Source organism: Rhinoraja longicauda, chromosome 2 (assembly GCF_053455715.1).
Source record: "Rhinoraja longicauda isolate Sanriku21f chromosome 2, sRhiLon1.1, whole genome shotgun sequence".
NCBI classification, from domain to species: Eukaryota; Metazoa; Chordata; class Chondrichthyes; order Rajiformes; family Arhynchobatidae; genus Rhinoraja; species Rhinoraja longicauda.
This window is the reverse complement of record NC_135954.1, coordinates 48,604,590-48,632,406: the sequence shown is the minus strand read 5'-3', so window position 1 is coordinate 48,632,406 and position 27,817 is coordinate 48,604,590. Positions and strand designations below refer to the sequence as shown.

The following is a 27,817-nucleotide window of genomic DNA, read 5'->3' as shown; positions in this document are numbered from 1 at the left end:
ACGTCTGTGGTGGGAAAATTAATGGAAAAGATACTTAGGGACAATATATATAATTATTTGGATAATCAAGGCCTGATTAGAAACAGTCAACATGGATTTGTGCCTGGAAGGTCATGTTTGACTAATCTTCTTGAATTTTTTTGAAGAGGTTACCAGGGAAATTGATAAGGGTAAGGCTGTGGATGTTGTCTATATGGACTTCAGTAAGGCATTTGACAAGGTTCCACATGGAAGGTTGATTAAGAAGATTAAATCGTTGGGTATTAATAGTGAGGTTGCAAGATGGATTCAACAATGGCTGAATGGGAGATACCAGAGGGTAACGGTTGACAATTGTATGTCAGGTTGGAGGCCAGTGTCTAGTGGAGTACCCCAAGGATCTGTGTTGGGTCCACTGTTGTTTGTCATTTACATTAATGATCTGGATGATGGTGTGGCAAATTGGATTAGTAAATATGCAGATGATACTAAGATAGGTGGAGTAGTTGATAGTGAGGTAGATTTTCAAAGTCTACAGAGAGACTTGGGCCTTTTGGAAGGGTGGGCTGAAAGATGGCAGATGGAGTTTAATGCTGATAAGTGTGAGGTGCTGCATTTTGGTAGGACAAATCAAAATAGGACGTACAGGGTAAATGGTAGGGAATTGAGGAATGCAGTGGAACAGAGGGATCTGGGAATAACTGTGCATTGTTCCCTGAAGGTGGAATCTCATGTGGATAGGGTGGTGAAGAAGGCGTTTGGTATGCTTGCCTTTATAAATCAGAGCATCGAGTATAGAAGTTGGGATGTAATGTTAAAATTGTACAGGGCATTGGTGAGGCCGAATCTGGAGTATGGTGTGCAGTTCTGGTCGCCAAATTATAGGAAGGATGTCGACAAAATGGAGAGGGTACAGAGGAGATTTACTAGAATGTTGCCTGGGTTTCAGCACTTAGGCTACAGAGAGAGGTTGAACAGGTTGGGTCTTTAGTCTTTGGAGCGTAGAAGGTTGAGGGGGGACTTGATAGAGGTTTTTAAAATTTTGAGAGGGACAGACAGAGTTGACGTGGGTAGGCTTTTCCCTTTGAGAGTGGGGAAGATTCCAACAAGGGGACATAGCTTCAGAATTGAGGGACAAAGGTTTAGGGGTAACATGAGGGGGAACTTCTTTACTCAGAGGGTGGTGGCTGTATGGAATGGGCTTCCGGTGGAAGTGGTGGAGGCTGGCTCGATTTTATTATTTAAGAGTAAATTGGATAGGTATATGGATAGGAGGGGATTAGAGGGTTATTGTCTGAGTGCAGGTAGATGAGACTAGGTCAAGGAGAATGGTCGGCGTGGACTGGTAGGGCCGGACAGGCCTGTTTCCATGCTGTAGTTGTTATATGTTATATGTTATATGTTATATGTTATATAGATAAAAGCAGAAGGTGTGAGACAGGATTGAAGAGTAATTGGGAGCCCAGGTGATGGAATTTGAGAATTCAATTCTCCTACAGTTGGGTTGTTAACTACCCAAGCGGAATATGAGGTGTTGTTCCTCCAGTTTATGTGTAGCCTCACTCTGGTAATGGAGTCGGCCCAGGACAAAAAGTCCTTACCTCCAAATACCCACCCTTCCTCCCCCACTTCCCTCCCCCCTCTTCCATCCCCATTGCCCAACCTGGACTCCCACCTATTTCTCCCCTCCACCCCACCTCCTCCTGCTACATTCCTCCCTCTGGTTTCACAATCCGCAACTCTTCAATCCTGTCTCACACCTTCTGCTTTTATCTCTGACCTTTGTTCCAACCATCTGCCTGTCAAACACCCCCCTTGTCCATGTTCACCTATCATCTATGTCCTGGCTCTCCCCTTTTCCAGCTTCCTCGCCCCCCCCCCCCCCCCATTATAATCAATCTGAAGAACGATCTCAATCCACAATGTCACCAATCGATGTTCTCCAGATGCTGTTTGATCTACTGAGTTACTCCAGCCCTTGTGTCCTTTTGACCAAATCTTCCATGTGGAACTACAGCAATTTACCTCTGTAATTAAACTCCCACGTAATTGTGAAACTCCTGGACTACCTCACAGATAATTCCAGACTGCACTTTGATATTGGACTTCACCAGGAAACTGCACTTACTGTTCTGCAGCTTGAGAAATTGGACCATTGTTCAGTAATTAAACAGCTGCAAGGGAGAAGAGTAAGATAACTTATATTTTTTCAATTTAAGTCAAAATTTAATTGGTTCACAGCATTTTCATTCTGTGTTTTAATTTTTCAGAGATTTATTACAACTTTTAAGACATTGAACAGTATTTTAACTTTGTGAACGTAAGAAACTTTTACAAACGTTTAAATTATTTTACAGCCAGTAAACAAAGATGAACCACTTAATTAGCCATCATAGGGTGGCACAGTGGCGCAGCGGTAGAGTTGCTGCCTCACAGCACCAGAGACCCGGGTTCAATTCTGACAATGGGTGCTGTCTATACGTAGTTCGTACGTTCCCCCTGTGACCACTTGGGTTTTCTCTGGATACTCTGGATTCCTCCCACGCTCCAAAGATGTACAGGTTTGTAAGTTCATTGGCGTCTGTAAATTGTCCTTCGAGTCAAGGATAGAACTAGTATACGGGTGGTCGTTGTCGGCATGGACTCAGTGGGCTGAAGGGCCTGTTTCCATGCTGTATCTCTAACCTAAACTAAACTAAACTAGGAATTATGAGAGACTTTACCATTGACAATTTCTAAGGCCTCTAGATATGCTGAATATCATGGAACAGTTCAGAGTCAACTTACCAAGCAAGTTTCTACTAGAAAACATAGTTCAGGTCAGAGAGAGTTTTGCGAGTTGGCAATCAGCTGGCATGCCTGTCAGCCACTCTGCAGAAAGGACGAACTATGGACCATTCATAGAAAATGGAAACAAAAATATAAAGATCATGCAGACAGACAAGTTAGTTCAGGTTTTCTCTCTGTTTGTTCCCAATACTCAGACATCCTGCTGATGCTCAGTCCACAGACCAATCCGGAGCTTCCTGTTGCCCACAACTTAAATTCTCCATTACCCTCTTACCTCTGGCCTCCTGCCCTGTCACAAAAAGACCAAACACAAGCTTGAGGAACAACACCTCATCTTCCATCTGGGCACTTTATAACTTTCTCCACCTTTATCGGTCATCCATTTATGATACTTTCCCAAATACAGCTTAATTGCTATTCTCTCCATCTCGGAGTGGAGGACAGGCTAGCCAGACTCGACTTCCTGCTCTGTATTTTACAACACTGACTTTTCTTTGAATATGCTCTCACCCTCTAACTGCTCCCATTCATTCATTTCCATGGTCACCCTGATTTTGTTTAGTAAGAGACATTCCCCCCACTACCATCCCACCCTCCATGCAGCTTAACAAGCTTCTTTTGTCACCTTCCCAGTTCTGATAAATGATCTTTGACATGAAAAGTTGACTGTTCTCTTCCCATGGATGAAGCCTGACCTGCTATTTACAGCTACTTTTTACTTTAGATTTTCATCCACTGCAGTTCTTTATAGTTTTACCGTTCTTATGATCACCGTCCTAATCAGTCAAGAATAACATTAGAGCTCCAGTGTATAAGGAACTTCACTTCAGCATAAATCACTCCTTCAGCATACGAGAAGTGAAAGGAAAATTTTGGAGAAATTTTAAAAAACCATCAGTTTCCCTCTTTGAGCATGCCAAGTTCAATACCTCAACTATTTTCTAAAGTTAACATTAATTCATTGCAGTCCCTCAGAGACATCAAGGTATACTTTGAAACACCCACCCAAGGCTTACAATATTGGATTAATTAGAATTAAATCATTGTTTGGTACGGTAGCTAATATTATTGATGCATTCATGGGATGCAATTTGATATTTAAAACAAAATTATAGAATGAACTTTGCTGAGCTGCCTTTGGAACACATGGCAAGATGCGTGTTCTGAGCAGATATATTAGATTAGATTAGATTGCCTTTATTGTCATTCAAAATGAATTTGTACGAAAATCATTTGCCACGCAGCCATAACAGTACAGAGTAAAAAACACAAGACACACAATTGCAAGTTTAACACAGACATCCATCACAGTGACTCCTCCAGGCACCCCCTCACTGTGATGGAAGGCAAGAAAAATCTTCTCTCTTCCCCCATGCTTCTCCCACAGACAGTTCAACTTCTGCCTCGAGGCGACCGAAGCTCTCGACTCGCGGAGCCCCCGCAAGGAGATGGAAGGTCCCGCGGCCGAGCCGCGCGATGAAAAGTCCCCTGGCCGAGCTGCGCCGGGCGATGAAAAGTCCCACGGCCGAGCCGCGCCAGGTGATGAAAGGTCCCGCGGCCGAGCCGCGCGATGAAAAGTCCCGCGGCCGAGCTGCGCCAGGCAGCCGCGCCGGGCGATGAAAAGTCCTGCGGCCGAGCCGCGCCGGGAAAAGTCCCGCGGCCGAACCGCGCCGGGCGATGGAAGGTCCCGCGGCCGAGCCGCGCGGGGCTATGGTCCTGCAAGCGGGTCGATCAAGCCCTCCGACTTGGGGTGGTCGAAGCCGCTATGGCTGGAGCCGGTCGCCAGCCAGGGACCTGCGAGCTCCCGATGTTGCAGTCCACAGGGCCCGTGGCCGAGCCTCCGGAGGTAAAGCTGCAGCCTCCGAAAATCGGCCGGCTCCGAGATGGTAAGTCCTGGCCCTGCGACTAGAGCCCTCAGGATCTATCCCAGCTGGAGGCTGCCCACTCCACGGTGTTAGGCCGCAGCGCGATGGAGATACGACTCGGAAAAAGGTCGCATCTCCGTAGAGGAAGAGATTTTTTTTTAAAAAAGGTTTCCCCCACCCCCCCCACACAGCTAAAAATAGACTACTACACACATCTAACACTAACACATAGACAAAAAAAAAAAGAAAGACAAACAGACTGCCGGCGAGCCGCAGCCGCATGGCAGCGCAGCCACTTCCGGCCCACTCCAGAAAACTGGCTTTTTGCATCAAAGGTAATTTTTGCTTGGGATCAGTGATCAAAGCTGAGCCAACTGTAACCTCGACTCCACATCTCATTAATTCCTGGAAACCTTTCACCCCCGTGCTAATCAATTATCCTCTTTACTCTGCCTTAAAAACATCAATGGACACTACTGCCACCACCTTTGGTCAAAGAACATTCTATTTCTTCATCTTATATCATATCATATCATATATATACAGCGCGGAAACAGGCCTTTTCGGCCCACCAAGTCCGCGCCGCCCAGCGATCCCTGCACATTAACACTATCCTACACACACTAGGGACAATTTTTTACATTTACCCAGTCAAATTAACCTACATACCTACATACCCGTACGTCTTTGTCTTCATCTGGACTTCAAGGTCCACATTGGCTCCCAGCAGAGCAATCTGATAAATTGCAAACCCCCTCTCCTTATTTTCTTACAACAAATTATTTCTCATGTGTCCATTAATTCACCACTTACATAAAATGAGTGACTGACAGCAGCCAAATAACCAAAAGCTACTTGGGGCGTGGAACGATATCAAACCATCTGACAGAACATATGGTCACAGGAAGAATGTGCAAACTGCACAACGATAGTACAAAGTCAGCTTCAAATCTGGGATACTGAACCTGTAAAGCAACAGGGCACGGTGGTGCAGCGGTAGAGTTGCTGCCTTACAGCGAATGCAGCGCCGGAGATTCAGGTTCGATCCTGACTACGGGCGCTGTCTGTACGGAGTTTGTATGTTCTCCCCGTGACCTGCGTGGGTTTTCTCAGAGATATTCGGTTTCCTCCCACACTCCAAAGACGTACAGGTATGTAGGTTAATTGGCTGGGCAAATGTAAAAATTGTCCCTAGTGGGTGTAGGATAGTGTTAGTGTGTGCGGGGATCACTGGGCAGCACGGACCCGGTTGGCCTAAGGGCCTGTTTCTGCGCTGTATCTCTAAATCTAAAAAAATCTATCTACCTCTGCACCGAATCTTTAACTCTCAGAAGTCTTCTTACATCCCCTTAACGTTACACTTGTGCAATTATGAGTAGACTTATATAGCCTGCTTGAAAAATTTATCTCACCTGAAAATATATTTAATCTGTAAGATCATCTTCCAGTTGGCATTCCCCAAATGGAGGAACCTCAAACCAGGAGGCTGAGTTTCAGAATCACTTGTGGAAACAAGGTATTACAGATGCTGGTTTACAAAAAAAAGACACAAAGTGCGAGAGTAACTCAGCAGGTCAGACAGTATCTCTGGAGAAGATGGATAGGTGAAGTTTTGGTTGGGGACACTTCTCCAACCTGATTGTGGTGGGCTGGGGGTAGAAAGCAGAACTCTTTGATTTCATTAACTTTACCACTAACTTCCACCCTGTCCACACATTCACTTGGACCATCTCTGACACCTCTCTCCCCTTTCTTGATCTCTGTCTCCATCATAGGGGACAGACTGTTCAGTAACATCTACTACAAACTAACCAACCCCAACAGTTATCTGGACTACACTTATCCCACCCTACTTCTTGCAAAGATGCTACCTTCCACTCTCAATTTTTCTGTTCCTGCTGCATCATCTCCCAAGTTGCTTTCCATTTTAGGAAATTTTAGATGTCCTCTTTCGTTCGTGAAGTGGTTTCTCCCCGGCTGTCAGAGATGGTTCCTTCACCCGCATCATCTCTGTGTTCTGTACTTCTGGTCACACTCCCCCCAGACTGAACAAGAATAGAGTTCCCCTGGTCCTCGCCTTTCACCTCACAAGCCTCCACATCCAACACATCATCCTCCAACATTTCCATCACCTCCAACGTGATCCCACCACCAGTCACACCTTCCCATCCTCACTCCTTTCCGCTGAGACAATTCCCTCTGGAACTTCTTAGTTCATTCATCCCTTCCCACCCAAACCACTTCCTCCCCAGGTACTTCACCTGCACCCGCAGGCGATGTTGCACCTCGCTATGCCTTTTCCCTCACTTCCATTTGGGGACATCAGCAATCCTTCCAGGTGAGACCGAGGTTCTCAGGCACCTCCTCCAACCTCATTAACTGTATCCAGAGTTCTCCTCCTGAAGTTCTTGATGTGGCCTCCTGTACATCGGCAAGACTATTTCGCTGAACACTTGCGCTCGGTCCACCAAGGCATATTGGATCTCCTGGTTGCTAACCACTTTAATTCCTCTTCCCATTTTGACTTTTCTGGCCTGGGCTTCTTCCATTGCCAGAGTGAGATCACACGCAAATTGGAGGAATAGTACCTCATATTCTGCTTGGGTAGCTTACAACTCAAAGGTGTGAACATTGAATTCCCCAATTTTCGGTAACTCCAAACACCTTCCTGCCTATCAAAAACTTCCTTCACCTGTTACCTGCCAGGCTTTGCCCTGCCCCTCCTCTCTTCTTGCTTTCTTAGCCGCCCCCCCCCCCACAATCAGTTTGAAGAAGGGTTGCGACCCAAAACATCCATATCCATGTTCTCCTGACCTGCCGAGTTACTTCAGCACTTTGTGTCCCTTTTTACCTCCAGAATAACCTGTCTACTTCAGTAATTTCCCTTTAACTATACTTGTAAATTTTTGAGATTCTCTAACACATGGGTCATGGAGGCTGAGTAGGATGGATATTTTGGACCTGTCAGTCGAGGATCTTGAGGAATAAGCAAGAAAGTGGAAATCCACCTAAAATCAGATCAGCCATCTGATTGAATGCTAGAGCAGACTCAAGGAGCCATTTGGATCAACTCTTGATCCTAGTTAAGTTCAAATAACAAAAAATAAAACTATCCTTCAATGTTTTGTCAGTATCTTTTTTAATACATACCTGTTAGTGCACAGTTGTTGGTGAGACCAAATTTGGAGGACTGTGTGACGTTCTGGTTAACCAGTTATGGGAAAGATGTGACCTTTTTCTTTAGAGCATTAGGCTGAGCGGTGAGCTTATTGAGGTATATAAGATCATGAGGAGCATGGATAAAATAAACGCTCACAGTATTTTTCTCAGGGTAGAAAATATAACAACTAGGTTGTTTATCTGGATCCTTAACTTCCTTATTGGAAGACCCCAATCAGAGTAGATCAGTAACATCTCCTCCTCACTCACCATCAGCGCAGGTGCACCTCAAGGCGGCATGCTTGGACTCCAACTCTATTCTCTTTAGACCCATGACTGCGTGGTTAAGGGGGACAGGCAGCATCTCTGGAGAGAAGGAATGGGTGACGTTTTGGGTCGAGACCCTTCTTCAGACTGATGTCAGGGGAGTGGGCGGGAGAGAGATAGAATGTAGTCGGAGACAGTAAGACTGGTGGGAGAACTGGGAAGGGGGAGGGGATGGAGAGAGAGGGAAAGCAAGGGCTATTTGAAGTTAGAGAAGTGAATGTTCATACTGCTGGGGTGTAAACTACCCAAGCAAAATATGTGGTGCTGTTCCTCTAATTTGCGCTGGGCATAACTCTTGACAATGGAGGAGGCCCAGGACAGAAGGATCAGATTGGGAATGGGAGGGGGAGTTAGGAGGTGCAAATGGACCTCTGCCTCACCTGAAAAGACTGTCGGGGTCCTTGGATGGAGTCGAGGGGGGAGGTAAAGGGACAGGTGTAGCCTCTCCCTGGGGAGGGGGTGGTTTGGGTGGGAAGGGACAAGTTGACCAGGGAATTGTGGAGGGAATGATCTCTGCGGAAAGCAGAAAGGGGTGGAGATGGGAAGATGTGGCCAGTAGTGGGATCCCGTTGGAGGTGGCAAAAATGTTGGAGGATTATATGCTGTATCTGTCCCGCCCACTCCCCTGACACAAGGGTCTCGACCCAAAGCATCATCCATTCCTTCTCTCCAGAGATGCTGCCTGTCCCGCTGAGTTACTCCAGCATTTTGTGTCTACCTTCAATTTAAACCAGCATCTGCAGTTCTTTCCTACACTGCGTGGTTAAGCATAGCTCAAGAGAGAGTTAAGAGTCAAGAGTGTTTATTTGTCATTTTACCCGCAATTGAACAATAAATTTCTTACTTACTGCAGCTTAGTAGGCCTGTAACACAGTAACACACAGGTAAAAATATAATTATCAATAATACAAGAAAAACCCAGTCCATAGAATATTACAAATGCTGAGTTTAATGTTTTGGAGTGCCTTTATTTATATTTTAGAATCTAGTTTTGGACTTGCATCCATCAGTTTTAAACTAAATGTGAAATTCTTTCATATTGTGATCACTCTTTACCAACTTAACTCTGGTCGACATTTTCTATTCCCAGCTCAGATTCATAAAAATTACATCAGATTACATCAAACTGTTTCAAATGCATTCCATGAATTAGTCCGCAAAACTATCTTTGCAAAATGGATTTGTTCAGAGGATAAAATCAAACTTGGCCACAACTAGTACATAACCAGTGTTGCAGGACCTCTGAAATGAAAGTCCAAATGAAGTCCATTCAAAGAAGTAGCTTTCTTTGTACCAATGCCAGGCCCCCATGATTCCAAAAATCAAATACTAGCACATTCTATTTTGAGTAACACATTCAGTTCTTTGGCATGTTTGACTCTGTGCTAATTTGCAAATATCTTGGGCAGTGATCCAGACATTTTTACTACTGCAGTTGTTCATGTCGATCCATCCTCCTCATATTTCCCGAGCAGTACCTCATTGCTTGCATTATTAATATGAACATGAATGTATGATGCATTGCCTTAGTATGCCTGCCAATGATACGAGAATTGGTTGTGTTGTCAACAATGAAAAGGATGGTCATGGGCCACAGGATGATATTGATTGGTTGGAAAAATGGGCAGACCAATAGCAGATGGAATTCAGTCCTGATATGTGCAAGATGTAGCACTTTTGGAGGACTGGAGGATGTACTAAACACAGGACATACATAATGAATGGGGAGTATGTGAAACAGAGGAACCTTGGTGCACAAGGCACACAGGTTGAAGAAAGTAGCACAGGTTGAAGAAGTGGCATACATTGTACCTGCCTTCATTAGCTAGAGGACGGAATACAATATCAGACGGAATACAATATCAGAGAAATTATGTTACAACTCGATAAAAAAACATTTCCCCGATCACAGTTAGAGCACTGTGCACAGTTATGGATTCCACACTGTTATGGATTCCACATTATAATCATGGCATAAAAGTGAAAATCAATCATCGACCCTGAGAGAATTCGATCATCTCCCTCTGACAGTCCAGGCTGTCACCACAACCATGACCAATCCAATATCCTGATACATTACTATGGGCTCAACTTTAACATGATCAGCCTCATTTGGACTGGTGACCAAATTAGTTCAAAGTCTGGGGACCTTATGATTAGAGACTTGCTTCGTATATCACTCTACCATTTATAAGGTGCAACTTCAAAATGTGGCAGCAGAATACTCTCCATTATCCTGGAGTGCAGTTGCAGAAACACGTTCAGCCCTACACCATTCAGAACAAACCAACCGACTTGACGACCATCCATCACTTATGCACTGAGTCTGCAGATTACAGGTTTTGCAAAATGGAGAACACCAAAGCAACTAATTATAATTTCTTCAATTGCACTTCCCAAATGCACAAGCCCTACTATCCAGAACAAGGGAAGCAGCTACGTAATCGTAGGTTCTATCCATGCCATACAGCATCCTGCATCGAACTATATCATCCTTTATTCCTTGTCACCATAACAAAATTCTGAAACTCATTAAATGCAAAGAACATAGCGGGAAACAGGTCACAATCAGGTTCTTGAATGCCTTCATAAATGGGAATTAAAAGGTCATTAGGAAATGTCAACTATTTTCCTCACTATTAATACTGATTGACCAGCTGAGTATTCCATTTTCCATTTTCATTTTGAATTTCCAGCATCTGTAATATTTTTCTTTTGCACAATTTAAGGTAGGTCAATGCAAGTTTATGCAGTGGTAGACACAAACACAATTTTAAAGATACTGGACCATATTTGAGAAAATTACCAAAAAAATAAGTTAGAATATTATAACACAGGTATGCCTTCAATGTTTTGAATTTCTCCTTCCATTCAATGCGGAACTGTTGTCCAACACCATATATTGTTTTTGTTTTATAACCCTTAATATCACTGCTTAACAAAAGAAAACAACACAGCGGCACAACTGCTAGAGCTGCTGCATCACAGCACCAGAGACCTGGGTTCAATCCTGACCCCGGGTGCTGTCCATGTGGAATTTACACGTTCTAGGGTGACTACGTGGGTTTCCTCAGGATGCTCCGGTTTCCTTTCACATCCCAAAGATGTGCGGGTTTGCAGGTAAATTGGCCTTTAAATGTCCCCCCGTGTGTAGGGAGTGGATGAGAAAGTGGAATAATGTAGAACTACTGTAAACAGGTAATCAATAGTCAGCGTGGACTCAGTGGGCTGAAGGGCTTGTTTCAATGCTGTTTCCCCAAAACTAAAACATTGAGATTTAAAAGAAAACTGGCGAAACAAGTCATTTAGTGGAACAGAGTCCCTGATTCGTATAACCCTCTACAAACAGCGATTCATTTTGCAAAATTTCATTCTTGAAATGCATGATCTTAAAAAAATAATGAGCTATGCCCTTTCATTCTAAACTTCCCAGTCACTGGAAATGTTTCCTCTCCACCTAGTCTGCCAATCCCCGTTAATATCTTGAAACCTTCAATCTGTAAGAAAATAACTGCAGATGCTGGTTCAAATCGAAGGTATTTCTTCACAAAATGCTGGAGTAACTCAGCAGGTCAGGCAGCATCTCAGGAGAGAAGGAATGGGTGACGTTTCGGGTCGAGACCCTTCTTCAGACTAATGTCAGGGGGGCGGGACAAAGGAAGGATATAGGTGGAGACAGGAAGATAGAGGGAGAACTAGGAAGGGGAGGGGAAGACAGAGACAGAGGAATTATCTAAAGTTGGAGAAGTCAGTGTTCATACCGCTGGGCTGCAAGCTGCCCAAGCGAAATATGAGATGCTGTTCCTCCAATTTCCGGTGGGCCTCACTATGGCACTGGAGGAGGCCCATGATAGAAAGGTCAGACTGGGAATGGGAGGGGGAGTTGAAGTGCTCAGTCACCGGGAGATCAGGTTGGTTAAAGCGGACTGAGCGAAAGTGTTGAGCGAAACGATCGCCGAGCCTGTGTTTGGTTTCGCCGATGTAAAGAAGTTGACATCTAGAGCAGCGGATGCAATAGATGAGGTTGGAGGAGGTGCAGGTGAACCTCTGTCTCACCTGGAAAGACTGTGAGAAAGCCAGTGTATCCAAACAAGGACAGAATCCCCCTCGTTCTCACCTTCCACCCCACCAGCCAGCGTATCCAACAAATCATCCGCCAACATTTCCGTCACCTACAATGGTCCCCACCACTGGCCACATCTTCCCATCCCCTCCCCTTTCTGCATTCCGCAGAGACCGCTCCCTCCGTAACTCCCTGGTCCACTCGTCCCTTCCTACCCAAACCACCCCATCTCACCCTCACCCCATCTCACCCTCAAAAATCATCAGTAAACTTCAATACATTCAAATCTCCGCTGCCCGTCTACTCACCCACTCCCCGATCCGTGACCATATCACCCCCGTCCATTACAAACTCCACTGGCTCCCCATCCCCCAGAGAATCCAGTACAAAATCCTCCTCATGACCTACAAAGCCCTCCATAACCTGGCCCCATCCTACCTGACTGACCTCCTCCACAGGCACACTCCCACCTGCACCCTCCGCTCTGCTGCTGCCAATCTCCTGTCCCCCCCCCCATCCGGACCAAATTCAGATCCTGGGGGGACAGGGCTTTCTCCATCGCTGCTCCCACCCTATGGAACTCACTACCCCAAACCGTCAGAGACTCCTCCTCACTCACCACATTCAAACATCACTGAAGTCTCACCTGTTCAGCACTGCCTTCAACCACTGACCGTCACCTCACCTTCTGTCTCCTTTTTCTGTTCGTTTACTTATTTATCTATTTATTCACTTCTCTATGTTCTAGTAATCCCTGTAAAGCGTCTTTGAGTGTTTGAAAAGCGCAATATAAATGTAATGCATTATTATTATTATCTCCGGGCACTGTTCCCTGCAACCGCAGGAGATGCAACACCTGTCCCTTTACCTCCCCCCTCAACATCCAAGGACCCAAACAGTCTTTCCAGGTGAGACAGAGGTTCACCTGCACCTCCTCCAACCTCATCTATTGCATCCGCTGCTCTAGATGTCAACTTCTTTTCATCGGTGAAACCAAACTCAGGCTCGGTGATCATTTCGCTCAACACCTTCACTCAATCCGCCTTAACCAACCTGATCTCCCGGTGGCTGAGCACTTCAACTCCCCCTCCCACTCCCAGTCTGACCTTTCTGTCATGGGCCTCCTCCAGTGCCATAGTGAGGCCCACCGGAAATTGGAGGAACAGCACCTCATATTTCGCTTGGGCAGCCTGCAGCCCAGCGGTATGAACATTGACTTCTCCAACTTTAGATAGTTCCTCCGTCCCTCTCTTCCCCTCCCCTTCCCAGTTCTCCCTCTATCTTCCTGTCTCCACCTATATCCTTCCTTTGTCCCACCCCCGACATCAGTCTGAAGAAGGGTCTTGACCCGAAACATCACCCATTCCTTCTCTCCTGAGATGCTGCCTGACCTGCTGAGTTACTCCAGCATTTTGTAAACCTTCAATCTAATCACTTGTAACCTTTTGAATTCCAGAAAAACAACATTAATTTATTCCTTTGGAATTTAGATGTAACATCATGGTAAAACCATGCAAAACTACTTGCAAGGTCAATATATTTTCTAGGGCGTGGTGCCCAAAATTAGTTCAATGTACTTCAGGTATGGTTTTACTCGAGCTTCATTTAGCTGGAGAATAATTTCTACCCTCTTGTGCTCCGATCTTGTGGATACAAGACCTCTGTTAATAATTTTACTTCTCCAAATTAGACAACTCTTTTTGTATATAGTTCAATACTGTACACTATATGGAAGTCAAGCTTATGACTTCCCAATTCACTTCCCTTGCGTTTTGTGGGATGCTTCTCTCATCAGATACTAACAGAATTTAGAGATTTTAATGAGCAAACACACCAATGTTAGAAACAAACATTCTTATTTCATTATTTGCACTCAATTTTGACCACAAATTTTAGCTGTTTCTTTTAAAAGAAATACTGATATACAAAACCATCTATTGTTGATTTCTCTATCTATGAGAGAGACAATTGAAGCATGGGGAACAAAGCAATATGCAAATCTGAACCTCATAAATAGCAAACAATGAATTACAGTAAATGATAGCTGCTGCAAACATCTCAAACAGAAAATCAACTAAAGAAACAGAAAACTACATTTGCAACTGAGAAACAAATGACTCCTTCGATAAAGTAAACTCGGCACTGACTAAGTCACAGTGCCAGTCATAAGGCTCATCAATTAACAACATCCAAAGATCTCATCAATGTTTTCTACAATTTGAGTATTTGAATTTGAATTTGAAAAATCCAACAGAAACAGAGCACTATCTCCATAGATCGTCCACCAAAGTCACACAATGCAATCAAAAATCCTGTCCAAATTTATCCCCTTAATAGTTAAATATAATTATGAAAACCCAAAACTATTATGTACAGTAACAGCAAGACTTACAAAACATGAAATACATCAGGACATTTTTATTCCAGAGTGTAAGCAAATGATCATGCCAATTTTCCATTCCTGGTTTATATCATCAAATTATCTTGATTAACTTGCACTCTTATAAAATAGAAACATATAAAATAGGTGCAGGAGGAGGCCATTCGGCCCTACGAGCCAGCACCGCCATTCAAAGTGATCATGGCTGATCGTCCCAAATCAATAACTCGTGCCTGCCTTCTCCCCATATCCCTTGATTCCACTAGCCCCTAGAGCTGTATCTAACTCTCTCTTAAATCCATCCAGTGATTTGGCTTCCACTGCCCTCTGTGCCAGAGAATTCCATAAATTCACAACTCAATGGGTGAAAAAGATTTTTCTCACCTCAGTTTTAAATGGCCTCCCCTTTATTCTAAGACTGTTGCCCCTGGTTCTGGACTCGCCCAACATTGGGAACATTTTTCCTGCATCTAGCTTGTGTAGTCCTTTATAATTTTATATGTTTCTACAAGATCCCTACTCATCCTTCTAAACTTCAGTGAATACAAGCCTAGTCTTTTCAATCTTTCCTCATATGTCAGTCCCACCATCCCAGGGATCAATCTCGTGAACCTACGCTGCACTGCCACAATTACAAGGATGTCCTTCCTCAAATTAGGAGACCAAAACTGTACACAATACTCCAGATGTGGTCTTACCAGGGTCCTATACAACTGCAGAAGAACCTCTTTACTCCTAAACTGAAATCCTCTTCTTATGAACGCCAACATTCCATTAGCTTTCTTCACTGCCTGCTGTACCTGCACGCCAACTTTCAGTGACTGGTGTACAAGGACACCCAGGTCTTGCTGCACCTCCTCCTTACCTAACCTAACTCCATTGAGATAATAATCGGCATCCTTGTTTCTGCCGCCAAAGTGGATAACCTCACATTTATCTATATTATACTGCATCTGCCACGCATCTGCCCACTCACTCAACCTGTCCAGGTCACCCTGCAACCTCCTAACATTCTCTTCACAGTTTACACTGCCACCCAGCTTTGTGTCATCCGCAAACTTGCTAGTGTTGCTTCTAATTCCCTCTTCCAAATCATTAATATATATGGTAAACAGTTGCGGCCCCAACACCGAGCCTTGCGACACTCCACTCGCCACTGCCTGCCATTCTGAAAAGGCCCGTTTACTCCTCCTCTTTGCTTCCTGTCTGTCAACCAATTTTCTATCCATGTCAACACCCTACCCCCAACACCATGTGCTCTAATTTTAGTCACCAATCTCCCGTGCGGGACCTTATCAAAGGCTTTCTGAAAATCTAGATACACTACGTCCACTGGCTCCCCTTCATCCATTTTACTTGTCACATCCTCAAAAAATTCCAGAAGATTAGTCAAGCATGATTTCCCTTTCATAAATCCATGCTGACTTGGACTTATCCTTTTACTGCTATCCAAATGCACCGTTATTACCTCTTTAATAATTGACTACAGCATCTTTCCCACCACCAAAGTCAGGCTAACTGGTCTGTAATTTCCCGTTTTCTCTCTCGCTCCTTTCTTGAAAAGTGGGATAACATTAGCTATCCTCCAATCCACAGGAACAGATCCTGAATCTATTGAACATTGGAAAATGATCACCAATGCATCCACTATTTCTAGAGCCACATCCCTGGGGACCTTGGGATGCAGACAATCAGGCCCAGGGGATTTATCATCCTTCAGTCCCATTAGTCTACCCAATACTATTTCTCGCCTAATGAAAATTTCTTTCAGTTCCTCTACCCCCCTAGATCCTCTGTCCTCCAGTACATCTGGGAGATTGGTTGTGTCTTCCTTAGTGAAGACAGATCCGAAGTACCTGTTCAACTCTTCTCCCATTTCCTTGTTACCCATAATAATTTCACCCGTGTCTGCCTTCAAGGGACCCACATTTGACTTTGCTAAAATCCCTCCCACCCAATAATTTTTCCATAAGTCTACATCATATACATTTCCATCTTCTGGAGGAGACACTATAAAGCATTGCTTTGTTTAAAATGTATTTTTCCAATTTTCTTTCTTTATCCTTAATATTATAACACTTAGATATTTTCGGTAATTGTTAGAAACACTGCCAGCTCACAGAAATAGCCATTTTGTAATCAACACCAAACATAAGCACATCGATCTGGTGTGGAACACACAAAAAATGAATACAACTTAAAAATCACATCAGTTCCCATTGTTTATGTGAAATACAGCAAGAGTGACTGAATGATGAAATGGAGCGATGGCAACCAGGTTTTTCCCACTCATTCTAGTAAAAAATATTGATGTAAAACTTTGAAACAATACAGTTAATACTAAGGTGAGAAAGGAAATATTTTAAAGAAACATGAGAGGCATCTTTTTTCCACACAGAGAACTAAGTTGTCAGAGGAAGTAGTAAATGTGGATATACAGTGCATTCAGAAAGTGTTCAGACCCTTCATTTTTTCCACATTTTGCTACATTACACCCTTATTTTAAAATGGATTAAATTCATTTTTTTAATCATCAATCTACACATAATACGCCATAATAAAAAAGTGAAAACAGGTGTTTAGAAATTTTTGCAAAATAATTGAAAAGAAATAACTGGAATATCACATTTAAATAAGTATTCAGACCCTTCGCGATGACACTCAAAATTGAGCTTATGTTCATCCTGTTTCCATTGATTATCCTTGAGATGTTTCTACTATTTGATTGGAGTTCACCAGTGGTAAAATTAAATTGAATGGACATGATTTGGAAAGGCATACACCCGTCTACATGAGGTCCCACAGTTGACAGTGCATGTCAGAGCAAAAACCAAGCCATGAAGATGAAGGAATTGTCTGTTGACCTCTGAGACAGCATTGTGTCGAGACACAGATCTGGGGAAGGGTATAAAACAATTTCTGCAACATTGCAGGTCTTGAAGAGGACACAGGCCTCCGTCATTCTTAAATGGAAGAACTTTGGAACCACCAGGACTCTTCATAGAGCTGGCCACCCGGCCAAACTGAATAATCGGGGGAGAAGGGCATTGGTCAGGTAGGTGACCAAGAACCCGATGGTCACTCTGACAGAGCTCCAGAGTTCCTCTGTGAAGATGGGAGAACCTTCCAGATGGGCAACTATATCTGCAGCACTCCACCAATCATGCCTTTATGGTAGAGTGGCCAGATGGAAGCCACTCCTCAGTAAAAGGCACATGATAGCCTGCTTGGAGTTTGCCAAAAGGCACCTAAAGGACTCCCAGACCATGAGAAACAAGATTCTCTGGTCTGATGAAACCAAGATTGAACTCTTTGCCTTGAATGCCAAGCGGCAACGCTCATCACCTGGCCAATACCATACCTAAGGTGAAGCATGGTGGTGGCAACATCATGCTGTGGGGATGCTTTTCAGCAGCAGGATCTAGGAGACTAGTCAGGGTCGAGGGAAAGATGAATGGAGCAAAGTACAGAGAGATCCTTGATGAAAACCTGCTCCAGAGCGTTCTGGACCTCAGACTGGGGCGGAGGTTCACCTTCCAACAAGACAACGACCCTAAGCACACAGCCAAGACAACGCAGGAGTGGCTTTGTGACAAGACTGTGAATGTCCTTGAGTGGCCCAGCCAGAGCCCGGACTTGAACCCGATCGAACATCTCTGGAGGGACCTGAAAATAGCTGTGCATCGACACTCCTCATCCAACCTATTAGAGCTTGGGAGGATCTGCAGAGAAGAATGGGAGTAATTACCCAAATACAGATGTGCCAAGCTTGTAGCATCATACCCAAGAAGACTTGAGGCTGTAATCGCTGCCAAAGGTGTCTCAACAAAATACTGAGTAAAGGGTGTGGCGGTCTCTGGGGATTAGGCCACTCCCTGGGTCGAACCTCTCGGCACTAGATGGACAGGTAGGGGGGATGGCCCTAAGCTAAGGGGTTTCTGGAAGGGGCGGAGATCTTCCCTTAGTCTGCCTCGTGGCTTGGAGTTGAGCAGATGTAAATAAACATTGGTGACCCAATGATCCATTATTGTTTATAATGGATGCCAACACGGCCTCACTGAGTTTCAATGGGCGGCCAAGATCGTTCGCATGGACGGCCTTGGTTGTTGGTGCCCATCCGCCCTGCTCAATAAAATGCTCTCCCTTCTCAACGGCCACGCGCCCTGCTGTTGTTTAAGTATGCCTACAGGTTTCTAAACACCTGTTTTTGCTTTTTTAATATGGGGTATTGGGTGTAGATTGATGATAAAAAATGAATTTAATCCATTTTAAAATAAGGCTGTAACGTAGCAAAATGTGGAAAAAGTGAAGGTCTGAATACTTTCTGAACGCACTGTAATTACATTTAAAAAAGTGAAAAGATGGCACAGTTGCACAGCAGTAGAGTTGCTGCCTTACAGCACCAGAGACCCAGGTTCGATCCGGACTACGGGTGCTGTCTGTACACTCTCCCTGTGACCGCGTGGTTTTCCTCCAGCTGCTCCAGTTTCGTCCCACACTCCAAGGATGTACAGGTTTACAGGTTAATTGGCTTTGGTAGCAAGACTGTAAATTGTCCCTCGTGTGCAGGATAGAACTATATACGGGGTGATCGCTGGTCGGCACGGACTCGATGGGCTGTAGGGCCTGTTTCCGTGCTGTATCTATAAACTAAACTAAATACTTGGACAGGCATATAAATGGAAAGGATTTGGGAGAAAACCCTATATTATTGGAGATGCAGTCAATAAAATCTTCCACTAATATTACCATATTATTTTTATAATTATCTATGATCTCCCTATATATTTGCTCCTCTAGTTCATGCCCATAATAGTCCCATGAAAGTAATCATTCTTTTGTTATTTCTATGTTTGATCCATATAGTCTCGCAGGACGTTCTCCAAGAATGTCCTCTCCGAACATTATAGTTATGACCTCCCTGATCAAAAAGTCGACATCTGCTCCGCTTTCTTGATCACTGCATTAGTGTTAAAGGACCAGAGTAAATTGCTAATGATACTGTTGCTTGGAACTTGAAGATGATGACCATTTCTACAGGAGTTTCATTGATGAAGACAGAGCTGTATTCACCCCTTTGCTTCCATAAGTTAATAACCAATTCTTTGGTCTTGCTGATGTTAAGGACTAGTTTTTTGTTTTGATACAAGGTGCCCAATCTTTTTCCTGTACTCCATCTCTGTATTGTTGTTGAAATGGCCGAAAGCAGTGATATAAATGACAAACTTAAAGATTGAGTTGTTGCTGTACCTGGCCACAGTCTTGGGTGTACAGGGAGTAGAGCAGGGAACTGAGCAAACAACTCTGAGGAGGTTGTTTGAGGGTTAGGGTGGAGGAAATGTTTATCAATTCTAACTGAATTACGTCTTCCCGTTAAGAAATCCAGAAGCCAGCTGCAGATGGAAGCCATGAAACCAAGGTCTGGGTGTTTCAGGATGAGTTTAATCAGTATTATGGTATTGAAGTTTGAGCTGTAATCAATGATCAGCATCCTGACACAGGTGTTCTTATGTCAAGGTGATCCAGAGCTGAATGTATTGCAAGAGAGATGTTACCCCATTTTCCTGTACACAATGTGGGTGCAAGGTTCAAGAGTATAGCAATTTTATTTTTAAATTAACAGTCAATAAGAGTCTTTTACGACTTACTCTATTTTAGTTCCTCTTAACATCTCTCTTTTACAGTACATCAGGTTTCACCTCATAAACATTTGAGTAAATGTGTGCTGTATTTTTCCTGTGCCTTCAGTGTTATTTCTAAGGATGAATTCAAAATTGCACACTGTACAACTGCAGTGGTCTTATCACATTTACCTTTCAAACTTCTCACGTTTCCACTCTTCACAGATGTTATCTGACCAGATGAATGCCAACAACAGTACTTTACTTTCAACATTTTTATTTGTTCTGCATACTTAAAAGGATGGATCTTCAGCCTCCTGATAAATATCACATTAAGGAACCATGTTAAGCTCTTAACCTAGGAAAGCAGCAAAATCAATACAACTGATTCAGTTAGTATTAAATGCTTGACTTCTTGGTTTCCAATGCACTGCTAGGATTAACAATGTGCCCTTTGTACAGTGGCAAAAATGTAACCTTAGCCAAGTGCAAAGATTAAACCCACAGTATTTATTTATTGCAAAACCACAAAAATTATTGAGGTGCACACAAACTAGTTTCCGTACAAAATTGTTCCCGAACAACATTTGTTCTTGACACCAAATAAATTCCTGCTTCTGTGGTATAATCATATTAAATTTTGTTATGAATATAATTGTCTACCAGGGAAACCTTTGCTGTTAATTACAGAAGTCAGGTTCAAAATGCAGAAACATCTATAAAAAGATAAAGGTGGCACAGAAGTGTCACAAGAATGATCCTCATACTTGCATTCACATTGTAATTATACTGCACTAAAGGAGATCCAAAGATCATTGTAAATTGATCCTTGGATGTAACTAAGGAGTTGACTCAGCTGCTAGCCTTCATCTTTGCCCTGGCCCCATCCCTAAGCAGGCATTTTAAGGATAGCCCTCAACTTCATACTATTTACTCACTGGCAGCGACCTTCACTTACATATTTCTACTTTTAAAACCTACCTTGCATGAACAAATGCCTGTTAGGCCACACAGGCGATAAAACTGGATTATCCTACCCAGAGCGGAAGAAGAACATTGATTAAAATTTAACTATTACCTTGGTGAATAATTAATTCCATGAAGTCAACATGACAATCCTGTGCTGTTATAACAAGTTAATGTAACCAATATATGCATCCAGATTATTAGCTGCATTTACCAGTGATATAAATTTTTAAATTATGCTGCAGCACGTCTGACAATTCATGTTACTCTACATCACGCTCCATCAAAAAAAATTCACAAGAATTTCATAAATCATTGAAAATCCAGAGCAATTTTTCAAATGCAACTTATCCTGCTCATAATTAGGGTTTAAAACACATAATTGAAAATGTTGTCAATTTCAGATTAACATTGCAGCTTTTCTTTAAAATCCTCAACATCTCCGAAAAACTAAAAGGTAACGTGGTAAAAGTTAATGCATAGATTCTTCAAAACATCATGGGGCTTTACTTTTACAAGAGGATAAAGTGCAATCCACAAGAGCTTGGAATGTTGACAATATCAATACAGCACTAGACAATAGACAATAGGTGCAGGAGGAAGCCATTCGGCCCTTCGAGCCAGCACCGCCATTCAATGTGATCATGGCTGGTCATTCTCAATCAGTACCCCGTTCCTGCCTTCTCCCCATACCCCCTGACTCCGCTATCCTTAAGAGCTCTATCCAGCTCTCTCTTGAATGCATTCAGAGAATTGGCCTTCTGAGGCAGAGAATTCCACAGATTCACCACTCTCTGACTGAAAAAGTTTTTCCTCATATCAGTTCTAAATGGCCTACCCCTTATTCTTAAACTGTGGCCCCTTGTTCTGGACTCCCCCAACATTGGGAACATGTTTCCTGCCTCTAACGTGTCCAACCCCTTAATAATCTTATACGTTTCAATAAGATCTCCTCTCATCCTTCTAAATTCCAGTGTATACAAGCCTAGTTGCTCCAGTCTTTCAACATATGACAGTCCCGCCATTCCGGGAATTAACCTAGTAAACCTACGCTGCACGCCCTCAATAGCAAGAATATCCTTCCTCAAATTTGGAGACCAAAACTGCACACAGTACTCCAGGTGCCGTCTCACTAGGGCCCTGTACAACTGCAGAAGGACCTCTTTGCTCCTATACTCAACTCCTCTTGTTATGAAGGCCAACACTCCAGTGGCTTTCTTCACTGCCTGCTGTACCTGCATGCTTCCTTTCAGTGACTGATGCACTAGGACACCCAGATCTCGTTGTACGTCCCCTGTTCCTAACTTGCGGAACCAAAGTAGATAACCTCACACTTATCCACATTAAACTGCATCTGCCATGCATCCGCCCACTCACACAACCTGTCCAAGTCATCCTGTAACCTCATAGCATTTTCCTCACAGTTCACACTACCACCCAGCTTTGTATCATCTGCAAATTTGCTAATGGTACTTTTAATCCCTTCATCCAAGTCATTAATGTATATTGTAAATAGCTGCGGTCCCAGCACCGAACCTTGCGGTACCCCACTAGTTACTGCCTGCCATTATGAAAGGGACCCATTTATCCCCACTCTTTGCTTTCTGTCTTTCAACCAACCATTGTGTGTAACACTGCCATATTCCACTGGGCGAACACTTTTATCAGTTTTAATCCTAACCCTACTTAAAATTCCCACAAACGGCAATGAGATGACGACCAGATAATCTGATGGGTCAGATAGTCAGTCCCAGAGTGTAAACGCTCATATAAAACAGCACCTCCGACAGCACATATTGTTGTCAGTATCTCATGCCACATTATCTTGGACATCTGCACCCACAGTCTTCACATACAGAGGCCAAGGTGCTTTTAATTGAGATGCACCTGACACATCTGGTCTTTTACTTAAAAAGGCCTACTCAGAAAATACATTGCAATATTGACAATGTAAGAGCATAAAGTAGCATGAAATATAATAAAGAAAAAACAATACACAATTTGAAAGATCGAAAGCCAACAGATTCTTTCACATGGAGACACAAAAAACTGCAGATGCTCCAATCTTAAACAAAATACAAAGTGCTTGAGTAACTCAGTGGATCAGACAGCATCTGCAGAGGGAATGGATAGATGACATTTTGGGTCGGCACGCTTCTTCAAACTGATCCTTGCACTTGTCATGACTAAAATACAACTGATAACAAAAAGTCATCACTTTTTCATTTCCCTTTTGCGTTCTATAACATGTTGCATTAAAAAGGATTATAGGGCAATATTAAACTGAACACTGAACATTTCTTAAAAACTAAACACATAGAATTTAAATTATGTGGAAAATTGAAACAATTGAACACCTAAATGAATAGAGAAGTAAAAGAGATGCTTAATATGTTTGGATGCTTTGTTCCCATCAACAAAAAGGCATGTGATTTGAATATAATACAAAAAGTAGACCGTGTCACAGAACGTGCATAAAGGATTGACACTACAATAAGTCATATGGTCATATGTGATAGAAACATAGAAAATAGGTGCAGGAGTAGGCCATTCGGTACTTCGAGCCAGCACCACTATTCAATATGATCATGGCTGATCATCTAAAATCAGTACCCTTTTCCTACCTTTTCCCCAAATCCCTTGATTCCTTTAGCCCTAAGAGCTAAATCTAACTCTCTCTTGAAAACATCCAGTGAATTGGAATCCACTGCCTTCTGTGGCAGAGAATTCCACAGATTCATAACTCTCTGGGTGAAAAAGATTTCCGCATCTCAGTCCTCAATTATTCTTATTCTTAAATTGTGACCCCTGGTTCTGGACTCCCCCAACATCGAGACCATTTTTCTTGCATCTAGCCAGTCCAATTCCTTAAGAATTTTATCTCCCTTCTAAATTCCAGTGAATGCAAGCTCAGTCGACACATTCTTTCATCATATGTCAGTCCCCGCCATCCCGGGAATTAACCTGGTAAACCCACGCTGCACTCCCTCAATAGCAATCTGTACAATCTGGTTTGAGAATTTAGTGTTATTATAAGGCACAGACATAATCAAAATAGTGTATTTCAGGTGGTGCAAGTATTAGCTGATTGTTTCAGAGAGAACTCGAAATTTTACCGGGTGTTTTTCCGATATGTGCAGGTTTTAATTTTTTTTTGTAAAGAGTAGCATAAATGTGGAAACAGTCAAAGACGAAACGCAAGGTTTCAATGCATAAACACAGAAACTGAGTGATCAGATGACATGTAAAGTTAGCTGCAATTTTCTCTCTCAATAAAAAACACCTGATCTGGTGACTATTTATATCATTCTCTTTTTATATTTCCTATACCAACATAACAGAGTGAAAGTGTTTTATTTTAGAGCTTTAAATATTTAAAGGTCTTATGCAACTATTTATTGTTCTGGATTTCAATGTTCTGCTACAATGCTGTACTTACAGAAAGCCTATCAATGCCTCTACTTTCTAAGAAGATTCAGTATGTTGTTGCATACACTCTTGAACTTCTACAGGTAGAGTGTATATTGACTGGTTGCATCATGACTTGATTCAGCAACTTGAACACTCAGGAATGAAGGATATTACAAAAAGTGGTGGACACAGCCTGGTCCATGACGGGCACTGACCTCCCCACCATCGAAGGGACCTCAAACATTCACACCACTGTGGCCATGCACTCACTTCACCTTTGCCATCAGGGAGAAGGTATAGGAGCCTGAAGACATACAACTTCTTCCTGATGGCAAGAGTGATCTGCATGTTCTGGAACAGCTTTTTCTCATCAACATCAGGTAATTCAACATTACAAACACCAACTAAACTATTTACTTCTTGGTTGCACTGGTGACTTTGGGCTTTTATTTTGATTTGCACTAATGTTGGGGTTTTATTATTTATTGAACAACTTTTTTTTTCTTTTTTTTTGTATATCTATTGAGTACTGTGTTTACAAACCTATTATGCTGCTGCAAGTAATAATTTTATTGTTCCGTTTTGTACATATGATAAAGAAACACACTTGACTTTTAAAGTTTCATGACTGCTCTCCACCTTGAACATCAACAGTTCAAAATGTATTTAAAAAACTTCAGCAGCTGTCAAAGCCAAATCTTGATGTTTCAGGACAGCAAGGTATACCTCTGTAACTAGACCAGGTTTGTACAAGCATTTGGGAACTTGGGCAGCAAAATCTGGCCTGATAAGAAACTGCACTGACCATATGTTACATGAGAGGCAACCTTCCGATTATCCCTCCCTCCGCACCATTGACCAGATACTTAAATGGAGCAGCCGCATAATTATGACCATACAATGGAGAGTACTTAAAAGGCTACCTATCTTGCAGGCAATGATCCATCTCTTGACCTCAACTGACTGTGCGACGCAAGTAAACAATGTGATGGAATACCCAACTGTCGTGTGGATGAATGCAACTCCAAGGACATTCAAGAAGCTCCAGCACTAGATGACAAAGGAAGGACTGATTTACACCGGCAATATTTAAACCACCACCACTCACAGCCACCATTGAAAAGTGTTATAAAAGTCTATGTTGTAACAAATGCACAAGGACATAACCGTTTTTTGAAGATGGATTATAAAAGTGACTCATAATGAGAAATTGCCTTTGCCCTCAAAAACAAGCAGTTTACATGACTGATGTGATCATTTACTTTTGAGCCTTGAATGTATATTTACAACACTAAAATTATTCAAAGTAACTTATTGCTCAAATAAGAAAGCTAAACAACAAATCACTTTAGGCAGAATGGAAAAAATCAAGCTGGGTTGCATTTTATGAATGCTGTGAATGATGAAATATAGAAACACTCAAAACATATAAAAGCAACAGAATTATAATCTATATTTAGAGTGCCTAGTAAACTCCCTCTTAATAAAAGTATGACTCTCATTGCACAACGGCTTCCTGTGTTGTTGTGTGTTGATGTTTAGATAATAAAGGATGAATTAAAAATAACAAAAAGTAAGATTTAAGATATTCACAAGATAAAAGTAGATATCCTAGCTAGGTAAGATTTTAAAGTATATCCTGTTCACTTCAGTGAAAATTTCTGGTACGTTGTAAATAAAAGACCACATTTTTGAGTCAGTCAAACAAAAGGGCCATATTTTATCGCTCCTAAAGGCCTTGCGGAAAAATCCAGAAATAACACGAAGATCTCCAAGCATGAAGCACGGCAACATCCTCGGGCAACCTTTCTTGCACCGTGTGCTGCCAACAGGTGTCAGTCTCCCGGTTGGGGAAACATTCCGCCGGTTTCAGGTGCCCGCCGTTTCCAGGGAGACGGACAAAACGCAGTACAAGTGGGCGAGATCCAAGTGGGCGACCAAGGCCCTTCCCACTTCAACCCGCTGCTCGCTGCATCCATTCCGCCCCCTACCCACCCCGTCTCCATTAGCGTTTAAGTGCGCAGATGTATTGTTTATTTAACTGACCACCAGAGTGTGTTTTTCAGTAAAGTCAGGTGTTATACAGTGAAGTTTAGGACACGTTAACATACCCATTCGGTGGTCTACTACTAGTTGCCGCAATCTCCATCATTCCGAGCTCCTCTTAACGTACGTATACTCTTCACTTTTTTCTTTCGTCCAGGTCCAACGTCGATCTAGGTCACGGTAAATGGTGTTTAAATAAAGTATAAACAAACTCCCCCCAAAGTCTTTACACCCTCCAAAAAAACCGCCCCGAAAATGGATAGTACTAGAATAGACCCAATTAATAATTACAGAAAGTAAAGGTCAAACATTTGACAGCCTGCGCTCGGCAACTGTCTGCTAAATCAACCCGCGCGCAGCATAATAACATAAGCAACTAACGACACGAACTCGCCACTCCAAGTTCTGACACTTACAAAGCAACAATTTAGCACTGCTGGCTTTAAAAATAAAAAAAATCTGCGTTTTCTGTATCGCTCCTCGATGAAATTAAATAAATAAGGTTCTTCTATCTTTGAACGCCCGCTTCTCCCTCTGCCACGACCGTTGTATGAAATTAACCGCCTTCCCCAGGACTCGCTTGTCAATCAGCGCTTTGTCTGACCCAGACGGCAGCAGACTGTGAGGTCGAAAATGTTCTGCAAACGTGTATCGCAGTTGCCGATCACACTTGAATCCTTTTCCTTTTCATCCCAACTTTATTCGGCTAAAGCGAAGGCGCCGCTTTGACTGGAGGATGATATAAAATCACAAAATTATACTTCTCCCATGTTTTGAACAAACTACTCCCGAAACCTATTTTTTTTAATCAATTGCCATCGCGAGATATTTTTTAAGCGAGGGAGTTGAGGGCACGCGATGTTAAGTATTGAACGTTTTAATAACAAACCACGGGGTACACCAACAGGAGTTGCAGGACCCAAGGCTGAGAGCTCCATGAGTCCTCGGTCTCTGTCACTTGCCAAAGATAGCTTGTCTATATTTAACACGACAGCATATTTGCTACATCAATGAAATAAAACTGCGAGTTCGTCATCATCTTTAATTATTTCTACAAACTCTCCCAATATTCAAATATTCAAAACATATTGCAAGCTTTTGGATTATGTAAAGGTTTCGTTTAATCAGAGCTACATCATCAATAACTGGCAGAGGATATTGCTCCCAGATGGTAGCTTTTAGGTCTGAGGATCTAAGTAGCTTTCTGCTC

General features: G+C 42.8%; 1 protein-coding gene across 5 annotated transcripts in view; it reads right to left on the bottom strand.

Annotated features, from left to right (window-relative positions):
- cobl (cordon-bleu WH2 repeat protein) overlaps positions 1–27,184 on the bottom strand; it is a 231,030-nt gene extending 203,846 nt beyond the window's left edge. For 3 of the 5 annotated variants that reach the window (XM_078418551.1, XM_078418585.1, XM_078418558.1), the window contains exons 1-2: positions 27,024–27,184; positions 26,673–26,777 (exon numbers count right to left, since the gene is read on the bottom strand). In XM_078418551.1, coding sequence (XP_078274677.1) covers positions 26,673–26,713 — 41 coding nt within the window. In that variant the 5' untranslated portion in view covers positions 26,714–26,777; positions 27,024–27,184. Of the gene's footprint in view, positions 1–25,484; positions 25,612–26,672; positions 26,778–27,023 lie in introns of those variants that run through there. The other 2 variants (XM_078418565.1, XM_078418575.1) reach the window with 1 other exon arrangement.
- Positions 27,185–27,817: the final 633 nt, after the last annotated feature.